Genomic DNA, 18,573 nt, shown 5'->3' with positions numbered 1-18,573 from the left:
TAATTACTCGTCATATAAAAAGATATATTATCTTTAATAGGCGTGTAAATTATATTTGATAGTAATTGCAATCAAATGTGACGATCAAAGATAAATTTAAGGAAGATTTAACGAGAAGATCGGACCTGGTCTTCGAAGTAGGCGGGGGAGAGAGCGCGTTAATTAACTAAAATCAGGTCCGGATAATCGAAATAATCTCCGGAGCCGCAATGAGAGGGGATTAGACATCTACTGAAATACTAATCCATTTGTTATACACCACCAGCAGTAAAATCTATCCGCCCGGGCGCGCTCCTAGGACGTTGTTATTTTAGGTGATATCTGAGAGCATGGCTGAGGAGACGCGAGGGGGGAGGGGGGCGGTGAATAGATTGAGCAGAGGCAGAAGGGAAATGCGGAGAACGGTCGTCGTCGCGCAGGTTGTGGGTCGAGCCTTAGCGAGGGAAGCGCCCGAGGACCCTCGAAGGTAATCTTGGCTCGTTCGCGGAGGGTTGCATTTTGATCCCCGGAGCTTCCGCCGTGGCACGATCTCTCCGCGCCACCACTGCGTCCGGGGCTCACGCATTTACTATAATTAGAACTCCCTAATTAACGAGCAAACGTCGCACGGGTCTGTCGTAATCTCAGGCTTGACCTTCCACCATCGTTTAGACGCCTTTTCTCGCCCCGCGTTTTAATCCGCCTTCCTCCGCCTCCTTCCCTCACCGCCTCGGTCTGCCCATTCGCGGAACATCAAGAAAAAGTGGAGGCTGCGCGCGGCACTAAAATTTATTCCATTCTTTTTATTTCGAGATTAAGAGTAATGTATATATACTAAAGGCGATGAGTTTGGCGATTGTCAAAAGGCAAATGCCATTAAATTGTTTCGTTCTATTTTTATGTGAAAAAGTACATTCCATACAGTTTTAAAATCATTAATATCTTTATGATATTGGATACTGTAGGAACATTTGGAATTATTTTGAGAGAAAGAGAGGATGAAAGAATTCGTAATGTCACTTCTGTGAACTAGTAATATTTGCATATGTTTCGTAAATCGACGCGAAAACGGCATTCCTGAAATATATTTTCAGTGACGCTGATTCTCTTGCTCGGCTGGTAGTTGGTATCCTTTAAAGCTCGTGTACGAGAAATGATAACACGACGAACGTTTCCCGTTTGTTCCCACCGCATTCGAAATCACACGACGCGTAATATCAACTTTGACACTCACGCATCACCAGATACCCCTTTTTCCTTAGGGACAAGTTGTTTTAAAATAATTTTAAAACATTGAGTAAACACTACATGCTGGCACGTGCAACCATATTGAACCAAAATGAGAAAATAAGTTTTTTAAATCGCCACCCCTTCGTAGGCCTCTATTTAGAAAGTCTTCCCCTCTCTTTCTGTCGTCAGTGAAGGCTGAGAAACGGCAAATAAACTAAGGATTAATTTTATAGGATCGCACGCTATTTAATTGAATATCATAAGTTTTTTTATTGACATTTTATATTAAATTTATTTTGAATAATATTAAAATGCAAAAATGAAAGTTTGACATAAATGTATACATTATATAGATAAACTTATAAAAATTAAGAGTTAAATATAAAGTTGCGGACATATAATTCCTTTATATGCATAATATATATGGAATTAGAAAATGTGTTTTACCAATTCTAGAGAAGCAATGGATTAAAATGGAAATTACATCATATGTGACGTCTGGTTAATTTAGTGCGTTGCTTATTATTCGCTGTGTCATTTGCGGCTTTGTCTATTTAGCTGAAACGACGGTGGAAGAACGAAATCCGAAAGGAACGATAAAACCCGACGGGTAGTGCCAGTGTGCACCGCGCTGATAAATATAACGTAACAAGTTCAGTGGAATAACAGCTTCATCCTGGAGGGATCAATGCGACTTTGCTTCGACTTTCACGCAGAATTTCCTTCTGGAAAAGCGTACGCGTAAAAGAATCGAATAGATAGAGCGGAATCAGTTCAAATGTGGTATACAGTAGCATCATTGCTCAGTCATTACTTGTGTGAATGTATCTTTAAAAATAATGCTGTGCCGATCCAAATTAATTTCTAAATATTTAAAATTATTTGATCTAATCGTATCGGTTCGATTTCCGTTTGATCAGCTTTATTACAGAATGAGCTGTAGCAGCTCATTTTTGTGTATACGCAGTTTGACGTTTTTATGAAGGGTAAATTCTACTGTCGGACACTATATTATGCAGTTGATTGCGTTCGACAGAATAGATCGCGACCGGTCGTTAATTTGCAATGACGAAGAAGCTTTCCATCTCCTTAATGGCAGTGGAAAAACTATATGCGCACGCGCGACCGTAAAAAGTAAATTAAATAAGAATTAAATACAAATAAAATCGTTCAGCCAAGTAATTGGCTGGTAACCTCACTCGTTGCCTGACGACCGTCTGAGATCGTTCTACCCTTATAGCCTCTCTTCATTATACTGGGACAGAAAAAGGATCCACGTCAATAGAGTCAATAGACACGCTCTGCGACATAATCCACAGAAAAATTACTATTATCGAGACCACCGAGTTTACGATTAATCGAAACAATCACAAACGACGTATCCATATGGTGTCACGCAAAACTGTAATAAGTCCAGATAACAAATTCGACGTAGATCGTAATACATCCATGATAGAGCAAAAATTCTGTTAACTTTTAATACAAAAATGATGAAGGAAAGTTGAACGCGCGCGAGCGTGAAAATTCATCACCTCGCGCCGTTGCGAGGTTCGTCAAAAAGCGTTTTAAAGGAGCTAGGAGAATGGGGTCAGACAGAGGAAAGAGGAAGGGTAGCGTACTACATCTCATAGCCGAGGTGGAGTTTTCGTGACGAGGCGGTCGGCGGGGCAATCATGGTCGGATTAGACGTATGTATAAGGATCGTGCTGCCTACTCCGGCTGCCCGGCGCGGAGAGAGGGTGTCGGAGGGTTGCGAGCCGGGTCAAACGGGTCGCAAGATAGACGTTTGCGCGCGGGGTGAGAAACATAAATGATATTTCATGAGGAGCATATGCGTGCGGAGATGACTCCTCCTTCGCGCGAGCCCTCGGCGAGGGTGGCTCCGCTGTCACCCTGAGCTGGCAGCGGGGCGCTGGTTTATTACAAACAAGGATTACCCGGGTAATGGGACATTCTGTCCCTTCAGCTCACTGCCGTGCCGAGTCGAGCAGTGAGAACTTGGTGCGCACTGACTCACGCGCGCCTGCCGATCTTCGAGCCGCCTGCGCCTCGAACTGTCAAAGGGGCGAAAATGCGAGAGCCGGCAATCGGGAGATTTCTGCTCGCGATAACCGAGGCAAGCTCGTGAGCCACTGGTTAAATTTGTCAACATGATCAGATTGGCATAGATAGATAGGATAATCGGATATTTTGTCACGCTGCGAAATAATGGCGACGATTGACGCGATTTAATCATATCTGTCTTCGTGATGTACAGAAGTCTTCTAATGCGATCAATTTCGTGTCTACATTACAGTCACGTTGACAATCCGCTGCTTCTCGAAGTGTTCCAAAACGTAAATCTCGCCAGATTATGCCAATAGCGATAATGGTATTTGTAAAAGCGGGTGCTTCATTCGGCGAATTGCAGGTTTCAGTTTAATCCGAACGTTCTCCAAGCGTGCCGCTCAAACACCGTCCAAATCCGTGTTTAAATACTGTAAAAAGTTCCGTCGATTTTGCGACTGTATCCGGGATTCGATTGGTCCATATGAGGACCCTCGATATTTAATTTCACGCTGCTCGGATGAATTCTGCGCGGTAAAGTTGGCCCGCTATGACACCTCGATTTATCCGCCGATAAAGGTACCCGAACTACCGATTTAAGTTCCTCGTCCGGATGACCGCTCACGTGCCTCGGTCTATCTGGTTTAGGTGGTTCTGGTAAAATCTAAAAATGTTCAAACATATCCGTTTATTTTTCATACTGAGATTTTATATTGTTGAATGACGCATTTGCATAATTCAAAGTACCTTAATCTCGTTTCGCAAGACACGCCAAGTTTCTCTGCCGAGCGTCTCTGGCTGGATGGGTACGTACATTTTCGAAACTAGAGTGTCTCGACTGTGAGCGTAAACGCTGTTTAATGCTAGGTCAAGGGCGTCATGCGGAACCTGTAAAAGCAGGTGTATGTGTATTATGCAGGCCTGTATCAACCAAAGTTGACGCAATATACAAAGTTTTACTTTCAATATCGTCAATATCGAATATCAAACCTGCGGTCTGACGAGTCGACGATCTCTGCGGATGCTGTTCAGGGTGTGATGAGCGAAGAGACGCTCGTGAGCGCTCAATTTGACGTTCCAGTCTCTATCCGACGGCAAGACTTTATCTCCCAACACAGGTCCGCGCGATATCCACGCTCCTTCCCGGGAGATATCCGGCACAGGATAAGGATTTCGAACGTAGAATGCCTGGGCCATTATAGCGCGACCTATACCAACATCGTAAAATATATGTACGAGTCAATTTTCTAATCGAAACATGCTGTAATCTTAATGTTGTTGCGAGTTAAGAGTAAAGTCCTGTCAGTGAATCGTTCGACTAGCTTACCGAGAGAAGTATGCAAAGAGATCTAGAACGACTAGCAATTCATGTGTTTCAGAGATTTCAATTAACAAGTTAAATTTTTACACATTTTTAATTTTTCTCCAGAAAATTTTTTACTTGCGATTAAAAGCAAGAAGTAGAAAGAATCGGTACATTATTATTTTTATCTCGAATTTATTTCTGTATGCCTTATTTTCATATCAGTTTTAACATTGTTCTAATATTTTAATTCATACTTTTCAAAATATTTTTTTAATTAATCAAAACGGAAGTGTTCGTTATGTTTTTATTCTTATATGAGCGTTGTTTTCTTCTTATACGATAACACTCTCTCGTTTCATGTAAATCTACAGCAAACAATGCCAATCCGTTCGGGATTCAAGAGGCCGCATCCGGTCTCGCAGTCTGTTTCTTCGGGATTAAGACGCGACTCCGCCGCAGAGAGCAACACTCGAGTTGATACGCGGCTCGCGTGGATTTCGATCCTCGTCCATAAACGAAACCGACTTTAACCCATGCGAACGGCCTGCATCGTATCACTCTCCACGGGGTGTCCACTTATCGTTTCTTCCGCTCGTTCTCGCTTTCGCGGTGGTATTTGGATATTTCCTAGGCTCAAAGTTTCCCGAAGTCTTTCACGGACGCTTTCGCGTCGTGAAAGGATCTTCTATGAAATTCGGCCGAGGCTTTTCACGAATAATACCATTTATACGCCTTTTCTTTCGCGCTTGTTCGAATTCAGCCGGTCGGTTAACGTCATATCCGGCAGAAATGAGTTTTCATTAGAAAGGATATAGAAATGTAAACGGAATAATTGAATTCAATAAGTTTAAACCGATTTGTAGTAGTTTGAGGTATACTAATGCATAGTTCTGAACTAAGCTGTAGTTTAGAAAGAAAGTCGCAGAGAGAAATGACACCGAAACTAAATCTGAAGCTACTTCAAAGTGAAGATATTTCTTAGTTTACGGGTTCTTGTTAAAACGATTCTCTACCAGTTTGAAACATAATCTTATTGAAATACAATACGTGTAGTTATTACTATTTGCGTGCTCGGTATCAGATCCTGGTGGAATTCGTCGAGTAAACCGAGAAATCGCGAATCGCGGTTGCGCGCATTCGGGCTCTTCCCGCATTTAACGTATTTTGCTCAGGAGGTGGTCGGCCACGGGGCCAACGCCGACGTCCAATATTAAACCCGTAGTAATTTATGTTAGCGCGAGCGTGCATAATGCTGTTTGTATAAAGCGCTACCGCCACGTGTCGACTCGTGCCGACGCGCGACGGTACGTATCACTCCCTTCTGCCTGTCCTTTAATTCCCGCTGTGCTGCGTAGGCGACCCCGCAAAATCCCGGCCAGTTACGTACGCATGCCATTTTATACGTATCTTTGCGTCTTGGATTCTAAGACACGTAAAAAAAAATAATACTACACTTGTTGGTAGGGATTATTTTATTATCTTATTAAAACTATTACCAATTTTTTATTTTACGCAAACTTATCAATTTAAATTTTTTTTTAAATGAAAAATTGAAGATATTTTGATTATATTGAAGATTATATTGAAGATATTGCTACAAAGGATAATGCATCACTCTTACATTTGTTAGTCATAAATATCGTTGGGATTGAACGATGATATTATTAGATAGATTATTAAATAGACCTCAAATACGACGAAAAAGTGGCGCCCCTTTTTTTTCTCGGCAGATGCTGGTTTATATATAGCGTATAGATTCGCTCCTCGCGGATGATATGAGGGAGCGAATCATCTTCCGCGTCATTGCTTGTTCGACCTCTCCTTCGGAGCGTCAGCCCGGGCTGTACGATGGGGAGACGACACGCGTAATCGCGTAATCGCGTAATCGTGGCGCGTGCTGAAGTTCGGGTTGCGGGAGCTTTGCGTGCGTCTACACTGGCGCACGTGCGACGTTGCACACCCTGAATCAACAGCGATCGCGAATCGCACAGATCTGTTCGTGAACGTCAAACGGACGCATCCGTCCGTCCGTCCGTCCGTCCGTTCGTCCGGACGGTGAATCCCGGTAGTGCGTTTTACGAGATAATCGGCGCAACGACCTGAACCGGATTATCGCCGACTATCATAAGCGCATCAAGTGTACGCGACCGAAATGACGCTAATTAAGCAAGATGGGTGATTGCGGTAATGACCGTAATTTTCGGAAGAGTAGATTAACAATTAACTTACGTTATCGATATTGTGATATTACAGTCGCATTAGTTCCGCTGATTAAAAAAAAATAATTTTAGAACGTAATTTTTATAACATTTTATTCACATTATATGTATATACAAAAGAGGGATTTGTTTTTATGATATGTATGCAAATAAATTTAATTAAAAAATTCAACATATAATATTATACTGTATTTTATTTGAAAAATGGTGTGTTTAATTGCATGAAATATTTATAATATTTGTATATATATTAGATTTTTTCAAATTACGCTATCTTTATATTCTTTAGTTTCTTAACGTTGGAATTACTTGTGACGTTATAAGCGACAAAAAAAAAAAAGAAAAGGTGCGAACCTGTCTTTTTACTTTTTCGACTTTACCGTGTTTACTACCGCACCCTGCAGCAATACGCGGCGTATTCCGCAGAAATGACCGAGTTCCTACGATTGTGCCGAGATTCCCTTTAAATCCTAATCCGGTAATATTCTCGGGCCGATATACCGGCATCGGTAATGGAATCGCGCATTCAAATGGACATCGTTTCCCACCGACGGCGACGGCAGGAGGCAGGTCGCGGCGAGGGACAATGCCAGGGGATGATATTGCCAATATTTGGCTTGATTCTGGTGCGAATGTGCTCGGCTGTGTGCCGAGGGGTGCGCCCGCTCTCTCGCACCCCCTTGAAACGTTGGGTTTGGTAGGGCGCGTCGGTGTACGTTAGACGCGCGAGCCGATTACCATTTGAATGCCCCTACCAGCGGTCAGGCTTTGTGAGCCCCCGTGACACTGACCGCACCTACCTATCTATCTAAGGGAGAGATCCACCTACCCCCCTAGTCGCCCCCTTTTTGTCGACGACCGTCTGTTCCACGATGATGCTGCGTCGAGAAAGAGTGGTCGTCGAGATTTGTCAACATCTCTTACTCCCACTTAATTTTTTTCCACGGTCGTTCCAGCTTGGTTGTCGACTGGCGTCTCCCATTCGAAAGATCGATCGAATTGGGTGTCGAACTGGGAGAAAAAAAAGGTGATCGAATTGGTTGAACTGGTGGCGCGAGCAGTTCACTCCTGAGAAGGTGGACACTTCTAATCGATTGAGTCTAAGGGGCGTTCCGACGCCCGGCGCGCTTCCCTTTGTTTCCTCGCAATCTGACATATTTGTTGTTTTCCTGGCATTGTGTTCAAACGACGGCGGCAGATGATGATGATGACGAAAATCGGGAAAGATTATGTTTTGTCGGGAAACATTCAAAGAGTAAGTCAACCAAACGACACTTCCCAATAAGCGTGCATTAATTCGAAATCCAGGATAACATTTTTAGATGCCGTCAAAAGTCATAAATCAAATATTTGATTTTTACATATTATGTACTATGAAACCTGTAGATTAGAATTTTTTACAATAGTGATTACATATCTCGTATCATGCATGAACTTGATGATTTCAATCGCTTATTGACGCATCTTCCTCCCGTCACATATATAGATGTGTATGCATGATTATGGATATTTACGTGTATTAATTTGGAAGGTTCATCATATGCTAGTTTAAGCATATGCTTTTTATTCTAAAATCAAAGATGTTTTATTTTCTGAAGATATAAGATTCTTTTTTTTTTTTAATACAAAAAAGAAATATTAAAGGAAACGACTGACATACATTTGGTAAGAAATTAGATCGCAGCGAAAGTAGAATTTCCTTTTATGATTTTCGCAGATAAGTCAGAGTTAGTTTCCACGGTACAGTCCACTACCCTCGGTGTAGAATAATGTCTTACACCCTGCGTGACCGATGCGACAAAACGAATAGGGCGGATGAGGCGTCGGTGCGACAGGTGGCCCGTGAAATCAGTGCACGAGCGCGCCGTTTTCCACGACCCTCGCTCGATGCGCTTCATTAGGAAATTAAGTGCATAATAATTAGAGTCGGGGTGCCGATAGGTCACGTTAAACGTTTTGTCTTACGATCTATCCCATCGGGTAGCCAACTTATTCTTCATGCGCGATTTAGTATGATTACAAAAGAAATATTGCGTTTATTTTCGTTCAAAAAAATTGGACCGCTATGAACAATTATAATTTATAATTGGTAATTGACATAAATTAATATAAATTATCGCGCGATGGATTTTTGCTTGAAAGAAAAATAATCTTGCTGTATAAAAGTGGAATTAGTTGAGCATTATTATTGCTAAGGAAAAACTTGATTTGCGCATTCATCAAAGAATCCGTGCGTGAAATATTTTTCGGTAAGTGCGGAACATTCCGTATACAATGCTCGTGCACAATTTGCATACCGATGATCGAGGGGGGTGCTTGCGCAGTTTCGTGCGTCGCGCGGGCTCGCCGGTGTATTTTAGCATTTCACGTTTGTTTCCATTTAAATGGTAATCGGGTTCATAATGTAATTGTATTCGCCGCGTAAGCCCGGGCTCACCGCAGCGCTACGTCCCGGCCATTGTTTGCATTGTTCTCCTCGCGGCGCGAACAATCCGCGCGCCGCGCTGCCTTTCAGCCTCGCGTTTTGGCGAAATCTAAACCCCTCGGTCCCCTCCCGCCCGCCACTCGCGCCCGATATTTCGCCCCGATGCGAAAACAACGCGTATCTCGCCGACGAATGTCCGTCGAATGCTTATTCGATCGGAAATATTCATATCGAAGTAGAGAGTTTTTAATCCACCGCTTCAAACACACGCGTAACAGAAAGCACGATACTCTCTAATTTTTAATTGCAACGAATACTAAATTATTTTCAGAGTGAAATAATATGATATATTGCACTTAACATAATTGCATGACGTATTCCCGTACTTATATGTATAGTAAAAAATATCAAATATATATTTTTGTATATAAATAATTATGAAGGTACATGTATATATTAATGTAAAAAATATTTCTGTGATTAGTATCTAGATATATCTAACACACTTGGTCTTTGTTATATTATCATAGAGATTTATAGATATTATTTAAATAATCGGAAGTATAGTAAATCTCGTCGTGATATATAACGACATTATTTTCTAACGTTTTTTTTTTCTCTCGGTGATGTGATTTTTTTCACGTAAATTTATAGAGACAACGTAGATCATCGCGCAACGTTAACCGGCGTTACCTCGCATGGGGAACGAATCGTTAAACAGCTCACGGAGAACTCGCAGAATCCGTCGAGGTGAAACGCAGAGCGACGGCGGTCGGGGGTTGAAACGAGGTATGCGAAGGGGGTTGGGCGTTATTGTAACGCGAGGGATGTACCCGACAACGTAGCGTATACGCATATAATACGCGCGTGCTCGCGCGCAGGTATACATACGTCAGAGTCGCGCGGTCGCCTTTCTCTCATACATATTCATCAAACGCTAATTAATCATCGCCCGGCACACCCACGGCGAGCCACCCCCTTGGCAGCCCACGAAGCTGGGAAAAAAAAATACGAGCGTTGTCACGCAGACACCTCCATATATTACGAGCTACATCCATATGTCGAAGTCGTCACTATATGTAGCGAGATTTTTGCGTGAATGCGCAGGAAAATATTAAATTCGGTAGCAAAAGATGTTTGCACTTTCTCTTGAACTGCATTAAAAGTGTTAATAAGGAAAAGGGAATGTTTAGTATTAAACGTCGATACCACTTAATATCAAAGCTAAAATATCAATACCAGAAAGGATCTTATCACGCTTTCGCAAATTGTAGCGAACAAACGATATAATTAAAGTGCCTTTCAATCTTTAATCGAAATACTTTGAAATAAAAAAATGATGTAAAACAAACTGCCTTTGTCACAGTGAAACAAAAGAAATTGCGTTTAAAGAGCCGTCATAAATTTTACGGACGTTATCTGGCGTGAGAGGAGTTGAACGGTATAGCGAGGTATCGATACGGCGGAAACAATATCGAAATATCCACGAGCTGCACGAGCACTCCCGCTCCGTAGGTCATAAATATCGTCGTGTTGGACGATCAATCTAAATTGTAATTTTGTAATCCCATTAAGCAGGCGGCCACCTTCGCACGCACTTGCGGGGTCCTTCCGTCGGCCGGCCCTTTTCACGCAGACGGGCCGCATATAATTAGGTGTCGTTTATTTTACATCTGAAGGCGCCTCGCGCCGTTGGGGTGACATTGCCACCACCAATATATATATACATATATATAATACATATATACATATATATATCGTATATGTATGCACCGGGTCTTTATACATATATAGTCGCGCGATGTGGCAGTGGCTCATAGAACGCTCGACTGCTAATGTGACGCGATCATCGCCACCCAGCCATCGTCCATTGATATTATACGCGCCGTGGGGATGCCCGCACCCTTCTCGCCCTTTCGGTATTTCCTGCCAACCCTGCCTTCGCTGTAACACCCATCCCCGGCTCTTCTCGTAGAATAGCACCGCAATTTTCTACGTCACTGTTCGTACATTACGCGATCTCTCGCCCGCGAGATGATGATACGGTCCGATGCTTCATTGACTTATTGATATCGAGGGGAAATATATCGGTTATATCGTTTTATTCTCATTATTGAGAGAATTTTGAATGTTACTTTACGAAAATGTACGTTACTCGTATACATATACTACGTGTGGTTAAAATCAAAACGTCTAGAAGCAGTTTTGAATTTGATTTATCAATTACTATTATTGGTTCTCTATGTCTTCCTACAGAATCTCTTTAAGAATAGAATAAATTAACAATATATAGGTACTGTATTTTATGATATCTTGTGACTATCATAAACACTTGAAATAATTAGTACTTAAGAGACTTATTTCTTTGTGCGATTAGTAACATGTCAATAGGTACATGTCAAACATGTCGAACAAAATAGTTATATACAATATACTATAATAGTCCATTATATGGAATGATTTATAAATGCGAGAAGAATTCACGAATGTAAAAAGAGCGAACGAAAAACGTGCTCTCACGATTTCGCGCGATGAAAATGCCATTTTTTCCCTCGCTGACACTTGAAATTTCAAGATTCGGGGAACGCGTCGCGTTTGCCATTTGCTGAAAAACATGTTGGCGTGTTTTGACTGTCGCCATCAAATCGCAACGGAGCGGCAGATTGCGAACTGACAAATGAGCAATGGGGACGCGACGCACGGCAGACATATGGGCTTCATAAAAAAAAAGAGAGATAGGTGGCCTGCAGTCGATCCGAAATTAATGGAGACCAAACACCGCACATTCTGTGTCGCCGCCGTTCCCGCTGTTGTGTACACATTGGCGATCGCCATTATGCTTCTGTTATAATGTGTGTACACACCCCCTTTAGCACAATAGAATGATCTATGACCTCTGCAAGTACGAATCGGTAAGTCGGACTCGCGCTCTTCTACGATTTTTTTCCGTGTTTTCACTCTGCTCCTCTTATCTAGATTTTAGACACAGTGCATTTTCAAATTTTCGTTAAAGGATTGAAAGTCTTCATTGAATCTTGAATTCGTTAATGCAAAAGTATGAGAAGATGTGCGATCTCAATATACAAGCTAGCTCTTCCACAATATTTTTTACTATTCTTTTTTCTGTATTTAACATATTTTTCTTTAGATAAAAAACAATACTGTAGTCGAGAAAATTCTAAAAAATATATGCAACAAACGTGAATTAAAAAATACAAATAAAATAAATACTATACGTATGTTTTTGTCGAAGTAAATACCTAAAAAGATATAAACACGCATATAAATCATTTATTTTGGATATAAGAAATTAAAAGAAATATAAATATATATCAATAATAAAAAGTATAAAATGTATACTATAATTATATTTGCATGGTTAAATAATTATTTTTAACTGTAAAGAATACATGTTCTACTTTTCTTTGTACGAAGCATTGTACGAATAAGAAGAGCATTCGATATACAAATTGAGATTTTTTTGCAAGGAGCAAGAATATTTTGTATCTTATTCGTAATACGCTCGAAAGGGCAAATTTTCGCGTTACGCGTAGAATCGTGTAATTCGGCTGCGTCTAAGCGTCCAAATAATAAAATTGGATTTCGCCACCCCCGCCTTGGCGCATACGTGGCGCGTGACTCGAAGGGTAGGTTTTCGGAAGGTGGACAGGGGCACGGCGGGGTTCGAAGGGGCCGCGGGTGAGCTACAAGATCAAAGACGCCCCGCAGCAATTCCGTACCTTCTACGTGACATATTACGTGTAAATTGACGAGGACAGGCACGAGTGGCATGGCACCTAGCGAACTTTGATCATTTCACCTGTGGGACTTGTATGCCCGCGGCAGTCGCGATAAGGAATACGATCGTTGCCGATAAATTCGCTTTTGGCTCTGCCATGTAATGATGCTATTTGATGACGCATGCAAATCGAAAAGTGCGTCAATCGCTAAATTTTCTCGCGATGGCGTACAATAAAAACAGAGCTTTTGGTTTGGCGTGAAAATTAACTTGTCGGATAGGTAAGACATAACTTTTGCAAGAATTTTAGATTTCTGTTTTGCTTTCAAAAAATGAAAAATTAGATTTAAGAGAACAATGTTATTGTTAAGAAGTACTACATAAGCCTGAGTCAACTTATATACTAATCATGAATTTCTTTGTTTAGCTTTATAGCTTTACGTAGTTTTAAAACACACGTAAACACACATAAACACACGACACACATATACAAGAGAAAATATATATAGTATAATTGTTTGCTGTAAAAATTTTCCGTCAGTTTTAGTTTCAGAATATTATATACACGTTATTTCCCAATTTTTAAATTAAGTAAAATCAAGAAAAATTTATGTGAATGTTTTAAAAATTGATGATAAATAATTTTAGTTTTGTTACCTAATAACGATGAAACCGGAAAGTTGATTATTTGTTTCGCGAAAAAACGAGATATTGAGCTATAGTGAAAAGTTATAAATTTTACCTTTGCAAGCGAGAAAGATAATTTTTGACGTTTGTGTGCCACGACTTGTTCTGCACGAAACACACTGAAAATGCTCGAAAGAATAGTTTCCTTGGTAACGAGCGGAAACATTTACGTTATACGGACGTAGAGTTATGTCGATATTACTTTGATAAAGAGCCTTGAAATATCCTTCCATGCTCCATCTTTTCGCCACTTTCATGACTCCGGTGACTCAAAGAGAACTGCAGTAGATAACATTTAAATCCAGAACGCGAGTATGTTGAACTTATCTGTCTGAGAATGCTTGAAGTACCGTGACTCGGTGCTTGTACTCAATCGGTAACTTGAAAGTATCAGGTATTCAGAATGGAGCGTGATTTCATATATTGGCAATATATTGTTACGAATCTAAAATGGTAGATAAGTATTCATTGTGTATCAAAGTTGATTCTTGGAGTCTAGATATACCAGATGATATTGACATGACCAACTGTTGGTATCACAACGCATACATGAAGAAACAGATTTAATACTTTATATTGATGAAAATTATTAAATATTTTTTATAACAGAAAGAATATGTAATAAATACAAAAATTATTTGGATTACAAATTATTGAATTTAGATATGAGAATGCTGAGAAAATATTAAAATGTAAATAGTATTTAATTAGTATACTCTTTAAACTAGTATACTCTCTGAATAGTCAATGATTCAGATTTAGAGAGTAGCAATATTCTATAAAATTACAAAATAATATCCAATTGAAACAATTACATATTGCAAAAATTTTTTTATTTTTATGTTACTTTATTTTGTAATGCATTATATTCTCTATTTGAAATTTATTAAGAAGGAAGAGATTAATGTTACCATACATTTTTTTAACAAAATTGTTTATTATTTTATCTATTTATTACTAAAAATATACATATTATCAAGCAGAGTTTATAAATGATTTCAACTTTATCGGCTTCGCCCCTTTGGTGTTCGAATCATTTCAAAGCAGTCTTGTATGATGGCGGTATCTGTATTCAGGACATTTTTACTTTTATTTTAAATCATTCTCAATAGTATAAAATGTGTTAAATCATTAAAAATTAGTAGAACATTTAATTGCGTGTATCATTGTTTTATTTTAATATCTGATTTCTTTTGATGTTTCAGCTCCCCAATGATTTAAAGAAACTTCTTTTCGGAACTTTGTTCAGTCGGTGAGTTCTATCTATCTTTAACTAAAATATTAGTTAATATAGCGTTTACCTAGAAATATTTACAGTATCATACAAGTATTTTTAATTTTGATATTCCTGAATTCATGTTCAGCTATAAATCTACTTACATCCGATTGATATTTTTATTCGTATTCAAACTTATAAAAAAACATGAAATACTCAGATAGATAAAAAATTTGTGATTTACGAATACTCAGCGATAAATTTATGTATTTTTGTCGAATCTTTATCTCTTTAGTCATATCCAGTTTATAAAAATTAACATTAATTATATTTGACGCGTGATCTGGGTCATATAAATCGCAAGTATTTTAATCATCCCTAAGTCGCCGTGCCACGTGGAGGCGAAGCTGGCGGTCCACGTATCGGGTGATTTACGACACGTCGAGATAATCGGCCCACGAGGGCACGTCACATTTCGATAGCGCGTGCACAAAAAAATATGTTGGCATGTTTCGGCCGCAACACGTTATTAAATATCACGTATTATTTTGCCCCTGCGGGGTCAGTCGTGATAATGACGTAGTAGCGGCTTGTGTACGGGGGTCACGTGTACGGGGGTAAGGCACCACGACGACGGATTTCATTGGTCGACGCTGCCATCGTACCACCCATAAACGTCGTTATTCTTGTACGCCACGATAACAATTGTATGTATTTTCACGCGGGGCAACTAACCGATGTTTGTCAGCAGAGAACGCGCTGATAACGATAACTATAAGGCGCCCCGTCACGTTTTCCTCATTATCGTCATCATTGTCGAATGTTAGGACGTATCGATAAATTGTTAGATTTCTGAACTATTTATTAAAAACGAAGAAATTAATAAAAATTTTATAAGGAAAAAAATAAAAAATTTTTTAAATAAATATAAATAATATAAATTTAACTTTTTTTTAAGAAATTTCTTTTCCGATAATAAAAATAAGACTTAAAGAGGATTTATTTGATTTTTTATGTCAAAATAATATTTTATAACCCTTTTTTTGGGGTTTTAGTTAATAATTTTTAATAATAATCTATTTTTATAAATATTTTTATATAAGTATTTAACTTTTAAAAATCAATTATTAGTGTGACTTATTATTCAAAGAGTGATAATTTTTTTTCTATATATACCCTCATTTTAGATAGTTTAAACTATCGACATTTTGATCAGTTTTGTCAACAGATGCACGTTGAAATATTCAGATTCTAATGAAGCAATTATCGTCACGATTAATCTTGTTGATTATTTAATTGAAAGATATCTCGCATTAATTATATATAATCACGTTAAATTGAAAAGATATCGTGGAATCCCCAGAGATACAATGTTCCAACTATAAAATGCTCGATAAATCAGATATTTTATCGGATTTCGAGGGTCGCAACGGGGTCGATAGGTACCACGTATGCGAGATTTCGATAATTCGAGAGCGTTCATAAATAAAAAAAATTATCTGCCGATTCATCGATCGCTTTTTCGTTTTTTCACGTGCGTTAATCAAATCCGGCGATATTGAGTTGAACGATTCGTTTTGACGTGTGATTTATTTTGCTGGGTCGCGAATTTGTGCCATATATAATGGAGAGTCTAAAAACCGTTTTGTTTAGCTAAATTTACATGCTTAGACCAACATTACATCGACAGCTAGACGTTACTAACTTTGGTGAACTGTTCGCCGTTCTCTGTAGGGCTTGTATTTTTTCCGTCGAAATTTGTCTAATTTCATAAATCTGTCTATATAAAAATAATGTATTAGAAAAGGAAAATCATTTTTTCTCTTTTTTTTTAAGAGTAATTGAATCTAATATTAATTATTGCAGTTATAGGCAACTTATAAGTCAATGCATTACTAAAATTTGCTTTTTTGTTTTTTTATAACTTACATATATGTAGCTATCTTTCCTTTATTTATTTATTAGAGAGAAACGCGTTCTTATGTATATATTAAAGAAACATGTATGTATAGAAATATTTTTCTATGTATTACACATTACCATATTAATTCTGATGGTTGAGAATTAAATACAAGCAAACGGAAAGATAATAAAAATAATGAAGAGCGCGCATCTTTGAGCGTATGTTATTTAAGGGGATGTCGTGACCCCTCAAAGAAAAACATAATATGGCATCGCGCGGAGAGCAAATGAGAAAGCGTTTGATGATATTGATACCATGTAGGCCACGATCAAAACATGTTTTTGTACATCACAGTACTTTTGTCACGTTAAAATCCCAACCCCTTGCTGCTTTTTTTTGCGTGAGAGATCAACACTTCTCTTGCGTAGGTTGACTCAAGACTCAAAACTACGTTGATAGGGTTACAGTCACTCGTGTGTCAGCATCAGCTTCTTCAAATCTAAGATACAAAACAACGGAATACAATATAACGCGATAATATTTCTTCAAGAGGGGTTTAAGTATAAAATATTTATCTCATATTAATTCATGACTTTGCGTGCACATTTATTTTTATATCAAAGAAGAAGAGTTTGACAGATTAATGAGATGATTCTCTCTCTCTCTCTCTCTCTCTCTCTCTCTCTCTCTCTCTCTCTCTCACTTACTCACTTCTACTATTACTTCAAATGAATTTCAAATCAGCTTCAAGGAATTTCAGGGAAAAATTACAAAGAATATTTCTCTGTCATTATAGCGCGCGTGTTTCGCCTTATTTTGTTATTTTATCGAGACCCGGAACGAATAAACAGCAATCGGTTTTAGATACCGACTCTGCATACACGAGCGACGGATGATTCACGGGAAACGCGAGATGTCGAGAGGCTGTGCTGGCTGTTTCTCGTCGCCAGGGTTCAACGTTCACTCCGCGCAAGGACGTGACTGTCGCCGTCGACGGCGACAGCGGTGGAAACACGCGAAAAAAGTCGAGAACGTGAAAACACTGATATTTTCTGTCGGAACGAGCGAGCCTAATGAGCCGCCTAACACGCGGAAAAATGATAAGGCCGGGTCCTTGACAGTTGGCACTTAAACGAGCCCCGATAAGCGCACGACGCCGACGTTGCTTTCCGGTATCGACACGATCTTAACCCTGAGTCGCATAAGCGAGCAAACACGCGGCGTATGCAATTTTCGAAAATTGCAAACAACAGGAAGAGCTATTTTTTAAGTCGATAATCGGGAGATAGTGTAAAGTTTGCTGTCACGTGAAATATTTTCAACATGCTTCGTTTCGCGTGATAATTTGTCACAGGACGAAGTATTTCAGACTGTACGAATTAGATACTTAAACGCTAATATTAGCGCTAATTTTATGCGCTTAAAGTACTTTAACTGAATCTTATCGTGCACGCACGTGTCTAGCTGGTACGTGCTAGTTTTCTATTCTTCATATTGCGGCATCTTTTTCGTCATTTGAAAAAAGAAAGTTCTCTAAGACTCTAAGCGATATTTTCTCGAACGTTCTGAACGCACAAAGATACCTCCATTACAACTGGCGATAAAAAACTTGTAGGTATTCTGTTGCCTAAATAACGTCGAACATTAAAAGAAACTTTCAATTGAGCAGCTCGAAATCTTGTTGTCCGCTCCAAATGGCGAGCGTTCATTTTGACCATCGTGAACTTCGCACCCGACGACGGTACGCTCGTAACGCACCGGCTTCGGCTCTCTGCGCACTTATTCCGCTCGAGTGACGATTCGACTCGGTAATGATTGTGCGC

General features: G+C 39.4%; 1 protein-coding gene across 1 annotated transcript; it reads right to left on the bottom strand.

Moving 5' to 3' along the window:
- Positions 1 to 1,612: 1,612 nt before the first annotated feature.
- LOC112465221 (uncharacterized protein C1orf194) lies at positions 1,613 to 13,755 on the bottom strand. Its single transcript, XM_025032687.1, has 4 exons — positions 13,687 to 13,755; positions 4,246 to 4,463; positions 4,003 to 4,143; positions 1,613 to 3,919 (listed from the first exon to the last, which is right to left on the bottom strand). The coding sequence occupies exons 2-4, from the start codon at positions 4,450 to 4,452 to the stop codon at positions 3,680 to 3,682; spliced, it is 588 nt and encodes a 195-aa protein (XP_024888455.1). The 5' UTR covers positions 4,453 to 4,463; positions 13,687 to 13,755; the 3' UTR covers positions 1,613 to 3,679.
- Positions 13,756 to 18,573: the final 4,818 nt, after the last annotated feature.

The sequence above is a fragment of the Temnothorax curvispinosus genome, unplaced genomic scaffold, assembly GCF_003070985.1.
Source record: "Temnothorax curvispinosus isolate PA1 unplaced genomic scaffold, ASM307098v1 QBEX01015018.1, whole genome shotgun sequence".
NCBI lineage: Eukaryota > Metazoa > Arthropoda > Insecta > Hymenoptera > Formicidae > Temnothorax > Temnothorax curvispinosus.
This window is presented reverse-complemented; position numbering and strand designations above follow the sequence as displayed.

Excerpts from the sequence above, each read along its gene's own strand:
- LOC112465221 (XM_025032687.1), bottom strand. The coding sequence starts at position 4,452 with ATGGCCCAGGCATTCTACGTTCGAAATCCTTATCCTGTGCCGGATATC. Across the intron at positions 4,144-4,245 it reads GTCGACTCGTCAGACCGCAG|GTTCCGCATGACGCCCTTGA; the intron begins GTTTGATATTCG and ends CTGCTTTTACAG. Across the intron at positions 3,920-4,002 it reads TCTTGCGAAACGAGATTAAG|ATTTTACCAGAACCACCTAA; the intron begins GTACTTTGAATT and ends GAACATTTTTAG.